The sequence below is a fragment of the Crinia signifera genome, chromosome 3 (genome assembly GCF_055691185.1).
Source record: "Crinia signifera chromosome 3, ASM5569118v1, whole genome shotgun sequence".
Lineage (NCBI taxonomy): Eukaryota > Metazoa > Chordata > Amphibia > Anura > Myobatrachidae > Crinia > Crinia signifera.
In genome coordinates, this window is record NC_139219.1 from 155,132,033 (window position 1) to 155,158,468 (window position 26,436).

The 26,436-nt window shown below is 41.8% G+C and overlaps 1 protein-coding gene across 1 annotated transcript in view; it reads left to right on the forward strand.

The window, feature by feature from the left end:
- Positions 1-26,436, forward strand: part of TRDN (triadin) — a 427,364-nt gene that overhangs the window by 271,414 nt on the left and 129,514 nt on the right. Inside the window, exons 23-24 of the mRNA XM_083174940.1 lie at positions 19,580-19,630; positions 23,161-23,190. Coding sequence (XP_083031066.1) covers positions 19,580-19,630; positions 23,161-23,190 — 81 coding nt within the window. The remainder of the gene's footprint in view (positions 1-19,579; positions 19,631-23,160; positions 23,191-26,436) is intronic.

The window sequence follows — 26,436 nt, forward strand, 5'->3', positions numbered from 1 at the left end:
TTTGATGCAAACGGGAGCATTAAAAGCTGGCAGGCAAAACATAATTGAAATGACTTTAAATGGATTTAGACTGATTTATAAGTAGACACGAAAAAATTCAGTAAAGCAGCTTAGAGTAGCAACTTGCGATGATTTTAAAGTGATAATATGTAAAGAAATGAACTAATCGTGATAGTGCATTAATCATTATGTTCCGGGGCAGCTCTTACCATAGCATATTAATTCCACTTTGTTTTCTTTATTTAAATTTTAGTTATATGTTTAGATAGCTAACTGGCACAATGCATTAAATAAGTGTAACTAGGTAATAAAATACTATAAACTGGGATTTGTATTCAGATAAGAGAGGATATTGCAGCCACTATTGTAGTTTATTAGTATTTATATGGTGTTCTAATACTGCATATAGAGTTGTACAAAGCATATTAATGTTGTGTAATGTAATCCAAGTTAGTTTTTTACCTTTATTATATGTATCATTCACACTAAGAGGCCTATTTATCAATTATGCTTTGCAGGTTCTCCCATTGAAAACACCTGCAAAGTAGCACATTTGTCGGTGTTGCTGCAATCCCCACATGTTATTTGCAGAAAAAGCCATGTAGGGACTACTTTCTTACAGAATTTACCAAGCTGTTAAATGCAAATCATTTTATAGCTTGTCCCCGGTAGCTAACACCATTGATGTTTGGACATGGTAGCCTATAAGCTAAATATCGCAATATCACTGGGAGAGGGATCCATAGGATCCCACCACCACCTTTCACCACTTTCACTTGAACATTCAGCACATCCCACATGCACAGTAGCGTGATGACTACTAGGATTTTGAGAGCGTATGCATTTACTTTACATTTACCATAAACTCACCATCGGGTATCCTTATGCATACACTTTAACAAACTTAACCTGTAAACAGCTTAACCTTATATTTTTAACACTACAATAAAGATAGAGACACAAGTGTTGGCATTTCAAAACTGAATTTCAAATTTATGGATTGACAACTATGATCTGACTATAAATGGTGGTGGAACGGGCAGAGGAAAGGGGGGTGAGATCACCACACACAATTCACACACCATTGGTGATCAACTCTCCATTCACAACCCACCCGTGCAGGTGGTGTAACCCATCTCCCATCTGGGATCATGGGATAATGACATATTAAAGTCGGGAGAGTGCACCCACTATCTACATCTACATGGGTCTTCAACCTGTGGCCCTCCAGATGTTGTGAAACTACATGTTCCAACATGCATCGCCACATTTTTTCCTATAAGAGCATGCCAAAACTGTCAGGACCAGACCTTGCATTCCTCCATACCCACCTGGGTATCATTGAGGACCAAACTAACTGACACTCATAATATACAAGTCGCTAATGATAATGGACCATAGCTTCAGTGCCATACACTGCCCCAGGTCATTGCCACCGAGGTGGAGTATCAACACCTCAGGGACCCTAAAGTCCTGCAATGCCATCAATTGGAGCTCCTGCAATGAGCTCCAGTGCATCCAAACTTGACCATGAGGCCCAATAAACAAATGAGTGACCCATCACCAACACCGTCTTGGAATCCTGTCGACCTGCAAAATGTCATAAAACAGGTTAGCATGAATGTCATCGTCAACACCATGCAACACTCACTATCAGGTATGCCATATCAGATTGTAATTAGAGGCCGAATTGTGACCCCAGGGGAAAGGGAACAACCTCAAGACCCCCACAGTAGGTCGGCGAGTGCTACGGCTTCCAGTTGACCATGGTCTGGCAGAGTGACAGATAACCCCAGCTAATTGTATTTGTGAAATGCAGCAGAGCGCCATTGGCTCAGTGACTGAATCTTTGTGTCAGAGCAGCCCACCGCAGCAGCAGAAGTGGCCACCCCAATCCGAAAGGAGCTAAGTGGGAGGTGGGCATGGCCTTGAGTAAAAGTGCATGGCCTAGCACCGCGACCCCCTTCTTCATCATTTTTGGGGTGTGCCCAGCACTCCTCTAGCAGCTGGGCAGCCCCGGCTCTCTCCCACCCTCCCTGCTCTGAAAAGATACCGTGCACTTGTGCACAACATTGCTTCAGTGATCACCAGCTGCTCTGTCAACTGATGCCCCTGCCCCCGGGACACTTCTACCCTTGGTATGGAACAGTGGAACAGTCTCCAAATAACGGGACTGTCACACTGTAATAATATAGTTGTTTTAAAGCAGTGGTACTGCATGAATTTGGAAATAATACATATGAGGCAGAAATCAGTACAAGAGAGCAAACCGTTTGGAATAAAGATAAAACAATTTAACAATACAGTAAATCAGATATAAATCCATCATCTATAGATGGAGCGGCTCTAGTTGTTTCCGCCAAATGGCCATATCGGGAAAGCTGGCGGAGTTTGCAAATGGCGGAGACGGGGACACGCTAATGTCTCACATGCTTGTGCGTCCCAATATTTGCTAGCAGCAGTAAGAGGACTCTTACTGCATTACAGGCAAATCTACTGTATGTCACCTGTGTCAAGCAAGGCCAGAATGTTTTACAGCACTTGTACTGAAGCTGTCCTTGTTAAACAGACTTTCCCATCCACACTTATAGTTGGAGAATCTCAGCAGTAGTGGTAGAGTAGGTCAATGATGTCTAGGCCAACAATGCCTAGGTCAATCCCAAAAGGTCAAAAGAAGCAAAAGGACAACACACTGAAAGGTTGACTTTTTTTGTGTGCTAGTATCGACACCTGAGCACATTAGCTCGCAAAGCTTCAAGCCACTATACTGTTCTCAATCGGTTTCTTTGTAAAGGATGAAAAAAAGAAAAAATAATAATTTCTGATGCTCTCGCTAACCTAAGTCACTCTCTGCTGCCTTAGATTATCGGTGACCTGCTCCGTGAACAGGGCGGGTAGCTGACATCCGGTGAAGTCAGCTGCCTGCCCCTATTTGCATGGGGACACCCAGTGTTTTCCTGGATGCTCCAGGTGTTTTCCTGGGTACGCCAAGGAAACGCTGGGCATTCACATGTGAACTCCCCTGCCAGCCTCCTGTATGCCCACCCTCCTGCGAGCGCCCCAGAGACTATGCAAGTCTCTGAGGGTGCCCGCAGATAAGACCTGCACATGCACATATTCACTTATGCGCATGTGCAGATCTTCTACATCGGCGAACCGATCAGAATGTCGACTTAAGTCTCCTGCTCAACTTAACTGAGCGAATGACCTTCATTGTACTTTTACTCTCATACAATGGAAAACTATTCACTTCTCTTCATTTTCCTTATCTAATTGTACCAACCATACTGAAATGCATGTTAAATTGCTCCATAGACTTTTTCACCCCACCTAAATTACATAAAATATGGCCTGCTACTAGCTAGAAATATTGCGCCCCCCTGCAAAAAAAAATTTTGCGCCCCCCCCCTTCCTATCATACATTAATTATATTTGTTTTCATACATAATACTTCCTGTCCCCCATCTCTATCATCACTCCTATGACCCGTAACAATTATGCCTCCTTGTCCCTCCCATCACAGTTATCCCTTATCTTCCTGTTCCCCCACTAAACAGACAGTACAGAGAAGTTCAGACCTAGCAGGCAGGCTTCAGGAGCAGGTGTCTGGACTCTGGACACAGCGAAGTTCCTGTAAGTAATTTCTTTCAGCTCATTTTCTGACTGTGGCAGCCTTTATAATCAATCTAAAGCCTCACTGTAATATGCTTTACTGTGAGGATTTAGGTTGATTGTAAAGCCTGCCACAGTCTGTATGAATCAAGCGAAGTGTGGCAGGGGCAGGAGGAGAGGGAGATCGTTATGTATGAAGCTGGCCTCGCTGCTGTCAGTGTCACAGACGGGTGCAAGCTGCAGCAGCCGGGCACCAGCCTCATCTCAGCAAGGGAGCACTTTGCATACCTTGCTGTGCCGCCAACACTCAGCCCCCGGCATTCTCCTCCGGCATTCTCCTCCTGCCTCCAGCTCCTGCATTCACAGGTACTGTGCGGTGACACTGCACCTACATATTGCTGGCTCCCCCCCGCAGTGGCTTGGGCTGCTGAGCCTTAGTTACGCCACTGCCTGCTACCTCTAAACTCTGCTGGTGCCTCTGCAATTACTAAGTTTTCTGGGTTACAGTGTATACCCTTAAACATGATGTTTTAGGTTTAACATTATTCCCAGATCCCTCTGTGGCTCTGTTACATTGGCACCCTTGCATAGTACCTAAGTGTGCTCGATATGTTTTAGGCCATATCCTGTTGTCCGCTAGAACCATTATTGCACAACACCGGAAATCCCCTTCCATTCGCTTATTTCACAAAGTTATTTCTAAAATCCAATTGCATTGTGAAATGTAGACCAGGGATGTCCCTTACTCCATGACACACCCTTGTCCTATTATGAAATGTCTTCCATGGCATGTCTATGTTACAGAGGGAAAGAGGGCTCCACCTCCACCTTCACATTCCACATTACAGACTCTGTCTTCTCGATTCAATTTGAATGAGTCCTCATCAGATGCCTCCAATATTTAGTGTGATTGATTTAGTTTGCTTGTTTTTTTAATGTTTAACTAATGCCTTTGTATAACCTTTCCCCTCAATTTACCCTCTTTTTTATTTGACCCCTTATTGTTATTGTGAAAATATTGAATAAAAATGTAATGTTGAATAATACTATTGCAATGCACTGTAGAAAATACATCATACTGTAGTCCAGGGCCGTATAAGGTAACATACTGTATGTATAATTCAGGTGTCTGCAACCTGATCCCTAGATGAGGAGTGGGCCCTGGCAGTGGGGCCAATCTGGGGTTTCCACTGTATGCCTGTGGGCCAGTTCCATCCTGCACAATTTTACACCTCAAGGACCTGCTACAAATATTTGGGCTATTTTAAAGTCATTCTGCTAGATTTGTTATCTGTGTGTTTAATATTATGATATATGGATGAAAGCATATAATTTCTTAGCATTAAAAACAACACACTCTGTGCTACAGAAAATGCAATTCCAACGGTTCAGTAGATTTTAAACATACAGAGGAAATTATGCTGACAGGTGCACCAGCCTGATCCGTTTTTCCGCTTCAAAATTGTATTTCGACTTTTAAGATTACTTATTTGAAATAAGAACCTGGAGTAGTCTTTAGAATCATATCCTTTATTTACACTTAATAAAATCTGAACAGCGATTTTACTGCAAGTGAAATTATTTTGTTTCTGCACTTTCTTTGCAAGGCAGATATGTTAGCTACCCAGGGTTCTTGTCTCTGCTCCAGTGAGACAGTTATACTGTACCTCCCTGATAATATGCAAGAAATGGATCAACATATTTATCAGTGCGCAATATGTAACATACTGCTGAAATACATTCCAGCTGTTTACATTAAAGGGGTTTAAATACACTGTAGCTGCTATAATGTTTTTATGTTTTTATATAACTATTTAGCAAAATAATTCACATAATTATGATTTAGGTATGTTTATGCATGTTCAGTTCTATGTTCCCCCATATCATTTTTGGTCCACCAAATTACTTATTAAAATGCAGCCCTACCACAGATCAGAATGAAATAACACTGATGATTTTATTAATTGACTATAAATTTTGCAAAATGCAAATTTATACCTAAATCGGAAAAACACAGTACTGTACTCCACATTAAAAAGCATCACAGAAGCTGTTATACAGGAGCTGCAATAGGGGAATCATCTCCATATTAAAGTATACATATTTGAATAAAAATTTATTGCCAGTGCTGTGCTGTGCCGGCTGCTGGCTCCACTAATCGGGAGAGGCAAAGGTTACTATAATAAGTATTCCACAGCGTGGTACTAATAAGCCTGCAGAGATCAAGGGGTCTGTGTAGTAAAGTACACTCTACCCTCTTTCACTGCCGGGCTATATGTCTCTAAATGATTGTTGAATAGTTTGAAGTGCACGCTGATACCGCTAGTCAGCGGTTCTCCGGGTCACACTGTCAGTGTTCACCCGGCTTGAACTGCAAACTTCTTCCCCTCTCCTAGGCTAGCATTGTTAACATTCATAACATAACATATTGTGTATCAGATTGAAACTGCTAAGGTTGCCACTCACAGTGGTGTAACTATAGCACCGCAGCCCCCGCAGTCGCAGGGGGGGGGGGGGGGCGCTGTGCATGTGGGGGCGCCCGGGGGCTGCGGTGCTATAGTAATGCCCCCGCCCCCCATCCCCCACAGGCTTACCTGTCTGCGCGTCCTGGCTCCCCTCCTGGCTTCAATCAATTCTATGGAGACGGACCATGATAAAATGGCCGCCCCATAAAGCAGACAGTTCTCTGAAACTGTCTGCGGTATGGGGGTGGCCATTTTATTGTGGTCCATCTGCATAGAATTATTAATTGAAGCCAAGCGGGGAGCCTGGACGCGCAGATAGGTAAGCCTGTGGCGATGGGGGGGCACCGTGCACCGGCGGCCGGGGTGGGGAGGCCAGCGGGGAGGGGGGGAGGCGCCCTCCATTAACGGCGGGGGGGGGGCGCCCCAAACCAAGCTACGCCACTGGCCACTCACTATATGACAGTGTTACATTTTCGCTATGCTTTCTAAGCTAAGTACACATAGTATCCTCTCTAACTACAGCCTACGATCGTTTCACACAAGCTTTTTCAGACTAAATGATCCAAGGGATCAGAGCTCTGATTTCCACACTGCTTTTTTTTTTAGAACTTAAACAGATACTGAGAGGCAACCCAACCACTGTGTTCCCTCAAGGCTGGGGAACAGAAGTTAGAATACACAAGACAATACTAGTATGGCACATAAATAGTATGATTTAAGCCATAATATTCAGGTTTTAATGTCCAAACTCCAGTGAAGTAGAGAAAAAACTTTGTTCATACAAAAAACGTATAGGTTGATACAGGATATACAGCAGATTGTTTCTCAATCAAGGGTACAGAACAGAGGATTAAAAATCCATTATATTTAAAAATGTGTTCTCATTTAGTATACAACCAAATTACCATACTTAAGGCATTATTCTTAAAAGATTAAATTCTTAAAAGTAATTGTGAATATACGAGGAGAACTGAAGTGATGCCTGTCCCTCCAAATTGATAAGATCAATTAAATCACCAAACAAAGGGGGTTATTCTGGTTCCTTCTGGCAAATTTCTTCTTAGATGGACAAAACCATGTGCACTGCAGGTGGGGCAGATGTTACTTGTGCAGAGATAGTTAGATTTGGGTGGGGTTTTACTTCAAAGTGAGATCTATATTGCAGTGTAAAAGTAAAGTAGTTAGTATTTTACATGCACAGTAACAAAATAACTCACCAAAATCGAATTCTCTCTGCACAGTTTACATCTGCCCCCCTGCAGTGCTTATATATATATAGACACAGAGATATAGAGAGCGCTAATATGTTCCACCACCTGATAGAAATGTAGGGTGAGATTTAATAGGATGAGATATTCAGAAAGTGAGAGATTTGGGAAGAAATCTCCAGGTTTTTTAAAGCGGCAATCATTTACACTGCAAACTGTGGCAAAATTTACACTGTTTGATTTTGAAGTGTAGATGATTGCCGCTTTAAAAAAACTGCAGATTTCTTCCAAAATCTCTCACTTTCTGAATATCTCATCCTATTAAATCTCACCCGTAATCTTTCAAAGCATATTACCAATGCGTTAAACTGCTGATAATAAAAAAAATCTCACTCGCCACACAATATAAATTCGACTCCACGCCGACGCGCGCGCTGCTGCTGCCCGGCGCACGATAACGTAGCTTACATATGGAAAGCATCCATGCGCTGCGCTGAGAACAGCTAGAGCGGCACGTACACAGTTAAACACAGAGTCTGGCAAGCTGCCAAGTTTCTTAGACAGACTGTGCGCGCGGCAGCGCCGTAAAACTACACAAGTACCAAGATTACAAATATCCAACTAAGGCAATAAAAGATTAAGGCTAAATAGTATACTATGCAGAAAAATCACAATAAAAAATGAAAAAATGAAAAAAAAATGTATCAAAAGAAACAATTTAAATTAATTTGTTTATTTAAACCATGAGGATTAACTGTATCCAGTTTATAGATCCAAAGTGCTTCTTTCTGTAGAAGGATCCTTCCACGATCACCACCATGAATGTTGATCCGGACACTGTCAATTATCTTATATACAGTATGGGACATGTTTATTTGGCAAAAATGTCTGCCCACGGGCTGCTCAGTGTCCTTGCCCTCTATTGCTAGGCGAATGGCGCTTCTATGTTGTGCCATGCAAGTGGTCTTGCCAATATAGGCAAGCCAAAAGGGGCATTTGATTAGGTAAACTACGTAAGAGGAATTGCATGTATATACTTGGTTAATCTTATAGACCTTGCCAGTCCGTGGATGGGTAAATTAATCTCCAATTTCAAGAAAATTCAAAGTAGCGCAACCCAAGCAACAATAATTGCCAGGTTTCTTAATAAGAAAATGTGTGGTAAGTTCCTTCTTAGTACTAACTGGATTTATTTTAACCACCCAGTCACGTATGCTACGATTTCTGCGAAAGCATGGAACCAGCTGGGTGTTATTTAATAAGGGCAATTCTGGATCAGAGTTTACTACCGGCCAAAGTCTCTTTGCCTTGCCCATGATTTTCTTACTACTTGCAATTTTCTTGAAATATACATGGATGAGTGCTTTCTCATGGACCACTGACTTGTTAAGGAAATGTTATAAATCCTAATTCTGCACAATTTATTTTCAGTCTGGTTTCATTAGTAGTGAAGACAGTTAAGTTTATGGGCCAGAAGTACGAAGCTTCAAAATGTGATAAAGTCAAGCATGATAAACAGCTAGCCAACCAGCTCCTATCTGCAATATTACAGGCTTTGTTTGAAAAATTACAGGAGCTGATTGGCTGGTGCACTATCACCTTCTACTTTATCACTTTTTGAAGCTTGGTGCATCTGGCCCTAAAACTGATATTGTATAAGCCTGATGTATTCTTGTCTGATAAAAAAGTCAGGATCAGGGCTTAAAGTTTTCCTAGAGTGGTGGTAGAACTCTTTTCCCCTAACACCGTGGATACCAGACATGTATGTATGTATATATATATATATATATACATACATACAGTATACAGATGAGTATGTTCTGCATACTACAAATGTTCATTTTTAATCTTTACAGAAACTTTTTCTAAACTTTTTTTTTCTTCTAAAGAATAAAAGATAAAGTAATGACCATAATATGAAGCTACAGTACTGTGTACATTTGAATATTAGATACATTTTACTAAATAATATTACAAATCTCTTTTGTGGCTGCTGTGATTATAGTATTAATAACTACTGTGCACTTCTGAAACATGATGGATGGATAGATGCAGTAAATTACAGGTTGTCAATCCTTCTACATAATTTTATAAGTTTTCAGACAATTCATTGGTCCAGGTAAAACCCAGACCTGTGTAACATTTTATCGCTGGTGTGTTTAAAAACCTTTAACATTAGTGACATGGTACCTGCAAATCGATTAAGATATAGTAATTGATTTGGTAACCTATACGTATGTTTACAAATAGTTATTTGGTCTTGTTTTACAGTAAATAGTAAGGACCAATGAATACTTACTGGATTGTAAGCGGATAAAAAATGATAGCATCCAAAGATTTCAGGCAGTGAAAACCAGCTATGACTCATTGCATACAGCAATATAGAAACATAGAAACATAGAATTTGATGGCAGATAAGAACCACTTGGCACATCTAGTATGCCCCTTTTTTAAACATGTTACCTCAAACCATATTTGATCCTTATTTTATGTAAGGATATCAGTAGCGCACGCACGGGGGGGGGGGGGGGGGTTCTGAGTACCCAGAAACCCCCAGGAGTCTAAGGGCCCACTGAGGGTCCACTCTTTCCATGGGTATGAGAATTGTAAAAATCGGCCCTTGGGAACCGGAGATATCTGACTTCAAAGCAGTGGTCCCCATCCAAGCCTGTTAATTGTTATTCCCAGTCAGATATTTCAGGTTCTGTCTGACATAGAGTTTTTTTGAGGGTATATTCCAAAATCTGGGACTCTCCCTCTCTGATGGACACTAGTAGCTTGTCTCTACTGTGCCCAGAACCAGATATATCAGCCTCCCAGCAGCTGGTTACTGCTCCAGCTCTAAACACCTGGTATGTAGTTGTATATTCTCGTTGGCGGATTGCTCTGCCTCCTGAAATCTGATCCCTTAGTCCCCAATACCATTTGATAGGTGGGATTCTCTAGTTTTGAATTCTATTAAAATCTCAGAAATCTATATCCGGGAACTGGAGATATCTGCAGTCAAGCAAGCTGTCCTCCCACCAGAAAATTATGAATAATGAGCCCCACTCCACTATTCACCCCTCCTCTGCATATTAAACATCCTCTACCACCCTCAACGTTATGTATCAGGGACCCTTCATTTAGCCCAATACCCCCTTCTCCCACCCCATCTCCCACCATCTGTGCAGTAAAGGGGTAATTAGTGGAAATTACTGATCCAGGCCCTACATGCTGAGCAGTTGATATAATACCCCCTACCACCTGCGGGACATCAAAGCTTCCCCCACCCCCTACCGCTGGAGGATCGGTAGGAGCCCCAATACATTGCTATGCCCAGGGGTCTACACTGCTGTTGACGCCCCTGTATGTATGTATATGTATGTATGTATATGTGTATATATATATATATTATATATTTTATTATTATTATTTATATACGTTTGGTCTATCTATAATACTTCAACTGGCCCGGCATATACTGGGTCACCTAAGTGTCCATCTACGTGCTTTGCTCCACCCCTCTGGAAACCCCCTTCTGAAAATCCTGCGTTTGCCCCTGGGATATCAATATGCCTATCCCAAGCATGTTTAAATTGTACCACTGTATTTGCGTCTACCACCTCTCAGTGGCGTAACTCCCGGAGGCAATGGAGTCTTTAGCCGCTGGGCGTTACCCATCAGGGGGGGCGAGTGACAGGAGAACCCCCCGCTCTGTACATGTCTCCTGTCACTGCGGCCCCAATGCTCTCCCGTCAACCCGTCCCGTCAGATGGTGGTGCCGCTGCTGCAGAGCTAGTGTGGACAGCTGAGCAACGGCTCAGCTGTCCAATGATAATTGATCCTGCAGCATGCGACACCCTTATTGGCTGCCCTGAGGAGGAAGAACGTGGATCCCTGTGCGCACAGAGCAAACTCAGCGACGGCACGCAGCGGCAGCGCTGAGTTTGCTCTGTGCACACACACAGGGATCCACGTCCTTCCTCCTCCAGGCAGTCAATCAGGGTGCCACAGGTTCAATTATAATGGCTGTCCACACTAGCTCTACAGCAGGGGGATGCCGAATGAGTGCTCCTGCTCTATGTTACAGTAAACGTAAGACTGGCTGTATTGTATGATATATATATATATATTAATGTTTGTGCGTGTGTAATATGCATGTGTGTATATATATATATATATATATATATATATATATATATATATATATATATACAGTACATAATAAAATGTATGGTAGCTACAAATACTGGGGGGGCACCACTATCTATACTGCCTCCGGGCGCTTCATTTGAACTTACGCCACTGCCACCTCTGATGGGAGGCTATTCCACTTATCTACTACTCTTTCTGTGAAGTAATTCTTCCTCACATTTCCCCTGAATCTTCCTCCCTCTAGTTTCAGTGCATGTCCTCGTGTTCTGCTGCTCCTCTTCCTGTGAAGAATGTCTCCCACCTGTACCTTGTTAAAGCCCTTGATATATTTGAAAGTTTCTATCATGTCCCCCTTTCCCTTCTCTGTACAAAGACACTAGTTATATGGAAAACATTTACTGGAGGACACTGGTCTATTCTTATTCATCATCATTCAGGGGGGGATTCTGGTTGGCTCGCTAAGCATCAGAAATTTGCTGCTTGCGAATGCCTACCCCCACCACAGTCTGCACATCCCTGCCGCTTTACTAATGGATGTTTTGCCATCCAGTGGGGGCTGGGCCAGGTGGCAAGGTGCAATGTGTCCCCTGCTGCACTATGCTTGCATATAGCTGTCAGCTAGGATGGATCTCAGCTGTCAGGGAAAGATTGCACCTGCTGCACAAAGCACTTTGCTTTGGTATTAAGCCACACCCCTTTTTGTGAGTGAATGGAGCTTAATGAGCCATGTACTGAGGGACAGAATTGGTGCTGGCTGCAGCCTTCATTCAGTTCACTCCCCCCGCCTCCCCTTTCTTACCACAAACTACTAATTTATGATGAGTGCAGGCAATAGGCTCCTCCCCCACCAGAGAACATGAAGTGGATCATCTTAATGAGTCTGCAATGCTACTGTTGCCCTGGAAAGAGTGGAGTTTTCAATGACAACTTGGTGTGCATGCAGCTGCTATTCATAGTAAGCTATTGTTTTTTTACATTTAATGCCTTAAGTCCAGGGCCGGACTGCCATCTGTCACCCCTCACAAATTTCAGAGGAGTCGATTGTCTGGTGGGCCAGTCCAGTGTAAACACCATCTGCGGTGTTTGCAACACTGCAAAAGGTCAACACAAGCACAATGTTGACATAGAAATGGTCTACACATGAAAAAGTTGACATGAGTTTTCACTTTTTTTGGTGTCATTGTTGACACTTGAGCATGTGGATACCCAATTAGTGTACTGGGCCCCCTCGCTTCTTGTCGCCATAAGTCAAGCTGGGTGCCTAGCTCCAGGACTTATGTGCTTGGGAAAGGTTATTGTTCCCAATCGGAGTACATGTGTATGACCATTGCTATGTCAACCTAATGGTTGTGTTGGGCACCTGGTTACCAGGGAAGAGTGGGCCCCCAGGCTGAAAGAAGGCCAGCCCCTGCCCACAACACATCCAAACTAAACCCGCTTGTGAATAACCAGTTGTCACCCAATTAATACCCCTTTCACATTGCAGCTTTAACACAGTATATTGCTGTTTTTTTACCATTTTAAAATGGGTACAGCTGCAGTGTGAAAGCTCCATTGTCAATTTACCGGTTACAGAATACCGGTATTTTGAAATGTGTTAAAAGCAGAATCCTACACGTTTCTGAGCCGTTTTCCCTGCAGTCTGAACAGCTCAGAAATGGTATTTGCTACAAATGACAACCACACAAGGGTGCTAGGTTAACTCCCTGCATGATCCCCGCCCACAAGCAGGAAAAGGCCATTTAAAATTACATTGTATGGCTTTCTATGGGTGAAATGGGTTTAATCTGAAAGGTACAAAAACGGTATTGTAAATGCAATATACCGTTTACAAAATGCAATATGAAAGCGGTTTAACTGGCTTTTGACACGTTTTAAGACACGTTACAAAAACAGGTTGAAAGCAGGTTTTTGCAATGTGAATTCTGATATCTTGTTTTCATTTTTATTTTATGTTTTACATCAGTGTTTTTGGTGAAAACACCAAGCTCTTGCAGATCTGAAATCATGCTACACAATTTAAAATGATTTTCTTTTCATTTTTCAATCTATTATTGAGTACTCTTCAGTATTATTATTGACTTCATTTTGACAGTGACTTTTTTAGGCTCAAGCCCTGAGTGTATTGCACATACTGTTGTTATCATTTTAAATAAATTCATTTAGCTGCCTTGTACAAAAGTAAATCAATACAAGTATGAATGTTGTTTTTTGATAAAGTAAAAGTTTTACCACCAAAGCAAGACAAATATATATTTTGTTACATTCTTTGGATCACTTCCTAAAAAAAAATTCCTGGTACTTATGTACTAACTGGGCTGCCGATTTTTAAATCCGACCATATCGCATGCGATGCGATGCAATGCGATGGACCCGATTTTTCCATAGGATTCAATGTTAAAATGGACTGAGTCCATTTTAACATGGAATTCAATGGGAAAATGGGTCCTTTTCATACCCCTACTATCCAAGTGGGCATGGAGTTGGATATAAACCTGTGGCGAGCGTAGCGAGCCACCGAGCCCGAAGCGTGGCGAGCGTAGCGAGCCCCACGAGGGGACACAGAATACCGGCCCCTCGCGGGGCTCGCTTCGCTCGCCACGCTTCGGGCTCGGTGGCTCGCTACGCTCGCCACAGGTTTATATCCAACTCCATGCCCACTTGGATAGTAGGGGTATGAAAAGGACCCCTTTTTCCCATTGAATTCCATTGAATCCTATGGAAAAATCGGGTCATCGCATCGCATGCGATATGGTCGTATGCGATGCGATATCGCATCGCATCTGATTGTATGCCTTAAGTTAAGGCATACAATCAAAAAATCGGCAGCCCAGATAATACATAAGTACCAAAATACTTATTCATAGCAAAAAATAACAACTTTATATCATTCCTCTTTTTGTGAAAGCTTTATACAGTATAAACATCAAATACAATACACGTGAGAATGAGACAATTGTTTTGAGTTTCTGTGATCAGTGTTTTGAAGCCGTTAAATGTCATATTGGGTACACTGAAATCATATCCTAAAATTGTTTGTAACTTTTTAAACAAATTTTTCTAAATTAACGCTTTGAGGTCCAGATTCAGCACTACAAGCTGAATCAAATGCCCAGGCAGATTCACGATTATTATGAATGGGCTTGAGTGATTTCATGCAGCCCTTTCTGCATCTGCCTGATTGACAGGGAAAGATGTTTAGGTGGGTGGTGCAGGGACCAACATTGTTTCCAGAAAGTAGTGCATAACCCATGTTTTCTTGGAGTGGCAAGGCCAGGGTCTTCATCTCAGCATGCAGACTTCCTGGCCTCGAAACCCTGCAATGGCCACCCTGAGTAAGCTGAGGCTTACTCGGCTAGCCATTGCAAAGTTGACCCCAGAATGCGACCTCAAGTGTATCTGACACCTCCTTCAGTGGGCTGATATGAAAATCGGTTAATGGGTGGCTTTGCAAATCTTCTTTTGAACAAGGCCCTGAATTTGCAGGATTTTTGTTGATAGTATCCAGATATGCTTGTACCCGAAAGAGATGTTTTTTTTATTTTTTTGAGAACGGGAGAGATGTGGACAGGTTTAAAGGTAGATATAGTAGTTCCAGTCATGAAAGAGAGAGAGAGAGAGAGAGATGTTAAATAAGTAAGGCAAAGATTATACAAGGTGTCTTGTGCAGTCCACTAAGCAGATTTGGCCTGTTTTCGTCAGATTCAGTTGGATCTGGCTGACCGATCTGAAGAAAAAAGGCCAAATCTGAGCTCCCGCTCAGATCCATTTGACAAAAATAGATCTTACGTGCTAACTCTAGAATAGAGTGAAAATTTAGACCAGATCAGATCAGTTGCTGGGAAATCTGAAGAGCTTTAAGAGTGATGGGAGAGAAGTTGGAAAGTGTAGGTTGATCATCATTAAAGGATAATTGATAGCAAATCTGGATAAAAATGATGTAGCAAAATACATGGACCCTGGGGAATTAAGGTAGGTATGGGAAGGTAGTGTACACAACTGAAGGAGACACGGGGACATTGGTAAACTGGGAGTACTTAGGAAATATAATTTTTTTAAGTCATTTGAATTGATAGTTCTCGTTATCATTTCAATACTAAGATAATATAGACAATGTAAAGAACTTGCAAAATAAATAAAATGATAAAAGTGTACACAGTAAGAAGAATAAATGTCTGTTTTTTCTAAGTACATGATCAATAAAAAAGACGTATGGAAAGAGTGTGCCAGTGAATAAATGTTTTGATGCTGTAACTCAATATGTGAACTATACAAAATGTCTAAGCGTGAATGTATAGCATGATGTATTAATGAAAATATTGTAAATGTATTCAGCATATTAACTATACTCTTATCAGAAAGTTTTAAAAATTAGAAAGGACTAAGAGTAAATTATTGCAATTTTTATCCTTGATAATGTACTCAATATTTCTCCCTGAGGATTCTAATGGCCCAATGGCAATCTTGAGCTCAAAGTAGCTCACTTTTCCTCTTTTGAGCTACTTTGAACTCAAAATCTCCTAGTGTGTATTGGCAGTGAGGAGCATTGAGTGCTGATGCACCGCATCATCGCCAGCCAACTGCTAGCTGTCAGGTCCCATCGTGGCTGCCACTACCGACGGGACCTGTGCCGAGTGGCATACTCATCTGGTCGGGCATGGGCTCTGCTGCTCCCCGACGGCTCTCTCCGTCTGTTGGCAGCTGCACGCTGGTGGCTGCTCTCCGGCAGGTCCGGTGATCCCTGCCGCCGGCTCCTGGAATGGGGGCCCCCATCTTGGTTGTGGCACTTCTGGGATCAGGGCAGCAATACTTATAACCTCTCTTAAGAAGGTGTTATCCAATCCCTGCTGCTCCAGGGATATAAATGGTATTGGAGCCACACCTTCTGGGCTGATGCTACTTCCTGGATTCCGTAGATTTCATAGTTCAGTTTTCTGCTTAGCTTCCCCATCTGAATCAGCGTTTCCGGTCTGGTTCGCTACTTATTCTATTTTTGCTCCCGTTTCCATACTTCAGGATTCCTGTGCCTGGTACTTGTGAGTTATCCGGGCGTCCGATTTTAAAATCGGGTCGGATCGGGACATCGCATCGCATCGCATGCGACCATCGGATGCGATGCGATGCGATGACCCGATTTTTCCATAGGAATCAATGTTAAAATGGACTGAGTCCATTTTAACATGGAATTCAATGGGAAAAAGGGGTCCTTTTCATACCCCTACTATCCAAGTGGGCATGGAGTTGGATATAAACCTGTGGCGAGCGTAGCGAGCCACCGAGCCCGAAGCGTGGCGAGCGTAGCGAGCCCCGCGAGGGGACACGGAATACCGTCCCCTCGCGGGGCTCGCTTCGCTCGCCACGCTTCGGGCTCGGTGGCTCGCTACGCTCGCCACAGGTTTATATCCAACTCCATGCCCACTTGGATAGTAGGGGTATGAAAAGGACCCCTTTTTCCATAGGAATCATTTTAACATTGATTCCTATGGAAAAATCGGGTCATCGCATCCGATGGTCGGATGCGATGCGATGCGATATCGTATCGCATCGCATCGCATCGGATTGTATGCCTTAACTTAAGGCATACAATCAAAAAATCGGGAGCCCGGATAACTCACAAGTACCCTGTGCCTTTCCTGTTACTCTTCAGTTATTTGTTATACGCTGAGTGAGACGTCCTAAGTTGCCATTATTCTTCAGTTATCCATTATACGTCCTAAGTTGCCGTTATTCTTCAGTTATAAGTTGCCATTACTCCTCAGTTATCAGTGAAAATCGCTTAGTGTGTATGCACTGAGTGAATTTATCGGGCAGTGATTTTCATCACATCGTTCATGGGCAAAAACGCCCAGTGTGTATGCACCTTAATCCACAGGACACAATGGTATGATGCAGTTTCGGGGCATTATTAGACAGGGTAAAGGTGCATACACACAATTCACTTTTGGATATGGATGATTTTGACTATGCAATTTCCCTTGAGCGTGGAGCACTGATTTTGACTATAAACTGTGGGATATTAACAAACTTTAATTGGGATTTTGTAAAGTTTTGGCTATACTAGAACACTAGATTGAACATATTATTATTATTATTATTATTATTATTATTATTTTTATTGTCATCATTATTATCATTATTAACAGCTATTTATATAGTGCACACACATTCCGCAGCGCTTTACAGAGAATATTTGAACATTCACATCAGTTCCTGCCCCAGTGGAGTTTACAATCTATATTCCCTACCACATGTACACGCACACACATTCATGCTAGGGTTAACTTTTGTTGGGAGCCAATGAACCTACCAATATACTTTATACTGTATAGTAAAAATTGGATTGCCTGAACATTTCACATTTCGCAATGCCAATCATATGGGGGTGCACATCGGCATCGCAAGGGGGACCGGAGGCGGGGGGGGGGACCCGGAGGGAGCTCCGTTGCCACTGGGTGTGCAAGCATCTCGTGCATCCTGTGCGCGCGCACTGCCTGACGTGAGCTGGTGGCTGTTTGTCACAGTTATATTACTACAGTAGCTTAACCCTATCTGTTTGTCAAAATAGATGTGAAAATTGTCAACCAAATATTTTTATTTATCATAATGACCTGTAATGTTTGCCTTATGTAGGAAAAATAATCTTTTGTTACACAACATTGTTTATTTTCGCCAGCCCCTGCCTGGATGAGCCAGGCTCCATCTGTATCAACTAAAAATGCCAGCATCGCTAACATTTGTTATATAAAGTAAAACAAACAATGTTGTGTAACAAAAGATTATATTTCCTACGTAAGGCAAACATTACAGGTCATTATGATAAATAAAAATATTTGGTTGACAATTTTCACATCTATTTTGACAACCAGAGTTAAGCTACTGCAGTAATATAACTGTGACAATCAGGTGACTTCTAAACTTATAATTAAGTTTTACATCTGGGGAAATGTATTTCTCCCAATTTCCTCGTACTTTTTTTAGAACTCCAGGACTGAGGTTTTGGATTGTTTTTGGACCCGAACAAATTAAGTTTTATTTAATTTTTTAAACTGGAATGTGTAGCTATCAAGATAGATGTCATCGGCAAACGAATGCACTTGCTGGAGTTGCCAGTCTTCTTTTAAGAAATGTTGGTACTCTTTACCTAGAAGGGCGCCCACGATTTTGATCGTGGGCATCGTTAGGAAAAAAAATTGCGTCGATCGCATGCGACCAAAAATTCGCATGCGATGCCTGCGATGCCTGCGATTTCCCATAGGGAACATGTTAAATGTCCCAATTGACCCGATTTTCCTGTTCAATGTCTCAATTGACCCAATTTTCCATAGGAAACAATGTTAAATGGCCCACAGAGGCCAAATAGGCACCCTGAAGTGTGAAATGGCCCCCACAATTGTTAACGCCACCGGCCCCATGAGGGGACACGGACAGCTGTGAAGCCCGCGAGGGGACGCGTATACCTGTGAAGGTGTCTGCGTCCCCTCGCGGGGCTCGCTGCGCTCGCCACGCTTCGGGCTCGGTGGCTCGCTCCGCTCGCCACACTTTCTATTCTCAACTCCACGCCGACGTGGATAGTGGGGGTATGAAAAGGTCGTAGGACGCGTAGCGCCGCCGCTCGCCACGCTTCGGGTTGACGTTGATCGTGGGGTGGCGTTAACAATTGTGGGGGCCATTTCACACTTCAGGGTGCCTATTTGGCCTCTGTGGGCCATTTAACATTGTTTCCTATGGAAAATCGGGTCAATTGGGACATTTAACATTGTTCCCTATGGGAAATCGCGGGCATCGCGTCGGTCGCATCGCATGCGATTTTTTAGTGCATGCTATGCCCGCGATGGCCGCCCTTCTAGGTAAAGAGTACCGAAATGTTAATGGGTATTGAACAAAACTAATCCAGGTTCTACCTAAAGATAGCTTAATAAATAAATAAATATAACGTCTCAATAAATAACAAAGAAAACTATACAATTAAATTAATTAAGAAAGTTAAAGATTTTCTAGTAAATTGTGAACGGTTTTCTATGCATTACCCTCAATGTTAATTCAGCCATAGCTTGGTATAATAATACACATTTTTAAGTTAAATATACAGTAAGAAGTGCACTGTTCATGTGACATGAAAGACATGAAATATAATGCAAAGAAATTCATCTTTTACAGAGCTCGTGAAAGCTCCTAGAAGAAAGGCAGAAGCGCCAAAAGCAATTAAAGGTAAAATTTTGTGCAGTCTAGCAAGCTTTAGCTAAAGATATGAGATATCATGGCAGAGCAGCACCACCTACTGGACATTATGCAGATGACTCTATATATATATGATACATATATCACACAAATAAACCTTACATATCTAGCATCTAGAGCAAATGCAGGTTTGAGTCCATTTTATTCTAATACGTAAAGTAATAAAGTATTGTGTCTTTCTGTATTTGCCCACATGTGTATTTAATATAATGAGTAAAATAAAATAAAAATCCTTCATGCACACATGTAACATTGACTTGCTGAATATTGACCAGTGTGCCATAATGAAGTTCCTGACACAAAACTGCATTGGTGACCAAAAACCCAAAATGCTGGTTAATCATATCATACTGCAGCGCTGTATCAGCAGGGCCGGCGCCACCACTAGTCAGCTCTAGGCATTTGCCTAGGGTGCCGCCCAATGGAGGCAGCTTGGAGGTGAGTGGCGACAGCTGCAAATCCACTCCCCTCCGGAGCGACTGAGCACCGGAGCGCCCCCCCCCCCCCACGCTTGGGGCACTCTGGTGCCTTGCACTGGCCCTGTGTATCTATAATACATTTATTATTAAATGCCATGGGTGGAGTGGGATAGAAAGGGAAGATTTTTATTACTGCACCACCTACATCAAGCAGCCATTATAGAGCAGGTTGCGGAGTCCATATTACACAAGGTCAAACACCAGGAGCTATGCCTAGTTGCTAAAGTGAATGCAGAGGCTTTCAAAGGGTTGTGGCCAAAGACACTTGCATTTTTTGACCAACTCCCCTGCATTACAGTATGCCCTGATTCAGCCTCTTTCCCCTTTATTGCTTCTTGTTCAGGTTTGTAAAAGCTTGAAAGTACATACTCAATATATGGATTTCATGTTTAATGCTGGCTGTACCATTGCTGTCAGAAGAAACTTTGTCAAGCTCTGGTTAGGAGAGGAAATGCAGAAATAACAGCTTATTGAAAATGTTGCTTAAGAACGTTATCTGTTTCTGCTGTCATTTCTATTCCATTTATTTTTTTGACACGTATTGCTCAGCAAACATTGAATGTTGTTCACAGTCCCAGAGAATATGTCATATGGAGATAACCTGGCCATCTCTAAGTGACTCAGCAGTCAGCGATTCAACAAGCATACGAATTGTATTGAGCTACTGCATATAACAACGTATAAGAAAAGTGAATTTATTAAGTGTACCGCGCAAAGTGAAATTTTTCCACATTGATTTTCCATGTTTTATCTGCCAAAACACATTTTAAATTATCTTAAAGCATTTCATGGAGAATTTTGAAATATAAAACATTCAATGCCCATTTCATACCTGTTCCACATTTACGCCAACATTTCATGAGAAATAAGATCATTTATTGTATTACATTTCAGTTCCCTCGCTTATATTTTAGTAAAATGAGAAATTTTCTACAGTAAAGAATTCATGCAGAAATATAATGGGACTTGGGACCTTATTCTGGTCCATGTGCACTGTTGCGAATTTGCACCCACTACTGAGTGCCGGTGGCATGCGGCGGTGGGTAGTTCCCATGGTAATCACCCAGTGCTGTGGGTGCCAGGGGTGGGCAGCTGACATCACCGGAGTGTCTTAGTTTTGCGTGTACCTTCCACATCAATCGATGGTCGGTGACCATTAAATGATGTGGGTGTTTCCCCATAGGCTGCGAATGGATGTTTATGTTAAACATCCATTTGCAGCCATGCAGGGGAATTCAACCTGTGAAGGGGGCGTGGCATATTCAAACGACAGGTGGGCGAAAAACTTTGCAGCTCTGTGTGTCTTCCAGAATAACCCCCTGGTCTGGATTACATAATTAATATTGTATATATCCTGTTCATTTCATTGTCTTAAAATCCACAAAAACATGAATATTCAGAAACATACAATATATACAATATAAAATACTTTAGGGGTAACTTTTCATGTGTGTATTTTTTGTGACGTCATTTGTTTTTATTTGATCTTAATTAGCCACACCATTGAATAGTGTGGAATAAGGAAGGTACATAGTCTTTTAGGAATCTCCTTTCCATAATCTTAGAATACTCCTTAGAAAAAAATAACGTGCAATGTTTTTTTTCCCATGACCCAAATGTATTACGCACCCAGATTAAAAGGTTCTTCCAGCCAATTAGCTTTATTATCTCTTTGAGAGCCAAGTGAATGTCAAAATAGGTGTAAAAATTGCCAAACAAACATTTTTATTCATCATACTGACCTGTAATATTTACATTATACATTATTACATTATTAAATATAATATTTTTTTTACACAACATTTTTTATTTGATTTTATATAACAAATGTGAGCAACACTGGCATTTTAAGGGCTATTTTGCACATCTCTCACAGAGATGTTGGAACTTAAAGAGTTAGGCACCACAAGGGAAACCTGGACTCAGCCTAACATGGGTGTCCTGAGTTTTTTTTTTTTTTATTACAGGAGACCACTTCTTTCTATGGGCGGTATTCAATGAGCCTGATTCGCCAGGTTTTTATGGCGATTTAGTGCTGTAAGGCGAATTTCTGTCAAAAACGGTGAATCACCCTAATCAATGACCACATGGCGAATACATTTCTAGGTTTTTTTCACCATGATTCACCGAGTAGCAACCGCTATCTTTTTATGGTGAAGTGGAATGTGAACTTTTAAAATAAAGTGTTTTGTTTTTTACATTTGGTGTCAAAAAATCAGGAATTTTATTCTGAGGAGGGGCATGCTATTTTTATTCATGTGCTGTAAGCACATGAATATATATTTAATTTTAAAAATAATATTAATTTTTTTTATTTTTTTTTTACACAGCATCCAGCAGGTGGCGCCAGAGCGGAGCCGCTCATTACATATTCATATATTCACTGCACGATCATTTTGATCGTGTGTAGTGAATATACTCTTGCCTGCTGGCACCGCCGGGGGGGCAGCCTGTGCTGCCTGGCACCCGGGGAGCACACCTAACCCCCCACAAAGGTCTGGGCTAGGCAGAGAGACTACCATCTCTCTGCCTGGCACCGTCCTGAGGCTCCCTGCGGCAATCGCCGCAGGAGCTCATATTCGCCAGTCAGGGGCTCGCTGCCCCTGACTCGTTGAATACCGGAGCCCGCCGGCTCCGGAACGTGGCGAATGTGCAGCGAATCCAAAAAAGGATTCGCTGCACCTCGCAGGTATTCACATTGAATACCGCCCTATATGTTACATCATAATTTACATAAAACTGAGGCACATAAAAGCTTATGATAAAGTAAAGTGATGAATTTAGAGAGGTAAAAAGTATTTAAATGCAATTACTTTATAAAATAGTTCTGTTATAATGATTTTAAATTAAAAATGTGTAATATAAGAGTTTGAATGCTATGATGTATGCTAAGTATCACAATTCTAGAACATGCATGTATACAAATACACAAAGAAAAATAAAGAAAATAGCTTTCACATTTTAATTCTGATTGTGATTACTTTATAAATTATGCTTTTCGTTACTATTTTTACATTTTAGCTAAAGAAAAGAAGGAAGAAAAGAAAAAAGGTACATTCACTTCTTGTCTTAACATGAAGCAATGGTTTTATACACTGCTCAAAAAAATAAAGGAAACACTAACATAACACATCCTAGATCTGAATGAATGAAATATTCCTTATTAAATACTTTGTTCTTTACATAGTTAAATGTGCTGACAGCACAATCACACAAAAATTATCAATGGCAATCAAATTTATTAACCCATGGAGGTCTGGATTTGGAGACCCCCTTCAAAATTAAAGTGGAAAACACACTACAGGCTGATCCAACTTGATGTAATGTCCTTAAAACAAGTCAAAATGAGGCTATTTAGTGTGTGTGGCCTCCACGTGCCTTTATGACGCCTGGGCATGCTCCTGATGAGGTGGCGGATGGTCTCCTGAGAGATCCTCTCCCAGACCTGGACTAAAGCATCCGCCAACTCCTGGACAGTCTGTGGTGCAACGTGGCATTGGTGGATGGAGCGAGACATGATGTCCCAGATGTGCTCAATTGGATTCAGGGCTGGGGAATGGGCGGGCTAGTCCATAGCATCAATGTCTTTGTCTTACAAGAACTGCTGACACACTCCAGCCACATGAGGTCTAGCATTGTCTTGCATTAAGAGGAACCCAGGAACCAGTATATGGTCTCACAAGGGGTCTGAGTATTTAATCTCGGTACCTAATGGCAGTCAGGCTACCTCTGGCGAGCACATGGAGTGTTGTGCGGCCCCCTTAAAGAAATGCCACCCCACACCATTACTGACCCACTGCCACATCGGTCATGCTGAAGGATGTTGCAGGAAGCAGAACATTCTCCTTGGCATCTCCAGACTCTGTCACATATGTCACATGTGCTCAGTGTGAACCTGCTTTCATCTGTGAAGAGCACAGGGCGCCAGTGGCGAATTTGCCAATCTTGATGGTCTCTGGCAAATGTCAAAGGTCCTGCACGGTGTTGGGCTGTAAGCACAACCCCCACCTGTGGACATCGGGCCCTCATACCACCCTCATCATTTGAGTAGACACATGCACATTTCTGGCCTGCTGGAGTTAATTTTGCAGGGCTCTGGCAGTGCTCCTCCTGTTCCTCCTTGCACAAATGCGGAGGTAGCGTTGCTGCTGCTGGGTTGTTGCCCTTCTACGGACTCCTCCACGTCTCCTGATGTACTGGCCCATCTCCTGGTAGCGCCTCCATGCTCTGGACACTATGCTGACAGCAAACCTTCTTGCCACAGCTCGCATTGATGTGCCATCCTGGATAACCTGCACTATCTGAGCCACTTGTGTCTCATGCTACCGCTAAAGTGAAAACACTGCTAGCTTTCGAAAGTGACCAAAACATCAGCCAGAAAGCATAGGAGCTGAGAAGTGGTCTGTGGCCACCACCTGCAGAATAACTCCTTTATTGGAGCTAATTGCCTATAATTTCAACCTGTTGTCGATTCAATTTGCACAACATCATGCAAAATTGATTGTCAATCAGTGTTGCTTAGTTTGATTTCACAGAAGTGTGATTGACTTGGAGTTACATTGTGTTGTTTAAGTGTTCCCTTTATTTTTTTGAGCAGTGTATATATGTCTGGGTCTGTGTGCTTATTATAATTTATATTATATACATTTACTATGCCTTATTTTATCATTATTAGAATTATTATTATTATTATTATTAATAATAATATTATTTATTTATATGGTGCCAGAAGGGATCCGCAGCGCCCAGTCACATAGTACATGAACAAAGAACACAGTGCATTACACTCCAAGAAAATATAAGACAAGTACAGGGTATATACTAGCCAATGTACAGATGGAGCTGGCCTCATTCTTGCAGGGGCTGACGATAGTACCACCAGCTCCCGCCAGGGGCGCGCGCACGAGATGCTCGCGTGCTCCGTGGCTACGGAGCTGTCTATGGGTCCCCACCGCCTCCCTCGTCCCACCGCCTTCCCCGGTGCCCCTCGACACCCCGCTGTCCCCCTATCCCTGCCCATCTCCTTGAAGTGGAGAGGGTCAGGGACCCGCAGCAGCACAGTGTATGTATTCACAGTGAAATGTCCCCTCCTCGGGGAAGGAACAACGATATTCTGCAGCCAATGAAATGAGCCAACACTGATCTGTTTCAAACTTTTTGGACTTTGAAGAGAGGGAGATGTAAAGGCAGAGGATATAGGTAGGAGCAGATAGGGACTGGGGTGGGATAGAGAATTTGTGAGTTAAAAACTAGCAAGAGAATGGGTGGGAAGGGTCTGCACGAAAGATTGGAAATAAGGTTTGGGAAAGATGAAAAGATTGGGAAAGAGCTGACTTTAATATTCAATAATTTATTGCTAACATCACCCTCAAGTCTATGCACTAAGCAGTGGCTTGAAGACACGTGATGGTCAGTGGTGCACCCCTGAGTAGAGATAAGTTTAGTTGTAAACAAAAAGAGAAAAAGAAACTCGGGTGGGGTGCACTCTTAATCCCCAATCTAGTAAGCTAAGCTGCTTGAAAAAAGTTTTTCATGTTTTTTATATTTTTTTTATTGCCAAGTGAAAAAAATAGTAATAATAAATAAAAAAAGAGGGTTTTTTTAAATAAAAAGGTTTTTTTCAAAAAACCTTTTTATTTTACGTTTTAATGTGCTTAAATTATATTAATAAAATCTACTATTGCACAAGAATTTTATATCCGAGTGGTTATTTTGTAAATATGTTTTTTTTAGTATTATTTATAAATAATTTATATATCCAAAATATATGCCTTTATTTGCGAATAATTAATTAAACAATAATGATAGGGCTGGTATCAAAAATTGGTGCAGTGGATTCTCATATGTGTATCACTGCATGTGATTCACATCAGCACCAACTCTATGACAATAATGTGACTTTATATAAAAAAAATGGTGCAATAATCCTTATATGTGTGCCACTGTAAGTGATCCACATAAGCACCAACACTATATAAAGCTGACCTTCATAAATCCTTAATGCCTATACCATTTGGCATTATATTTTTGTTCTCAATTGGAATGAGACAAGGATTATAATCATAAGTCAGCAAAATAAAAAATAATTCAAATAAGGTATATACACATTATTTACATTTATATTTATGCATTAATTCCCTTCATAAATTGACTGGTTGCTGTGAATAAGTTAATCAATTAGCCTGATGGTCTACACATATGAGTTTCAGCCCATTAGCCTGATAATATTCACAGACATAACTGCAACAAAACTACAATGTCACAGCTCTGTCCGCAAAAACCTCACTCAGAAATAAA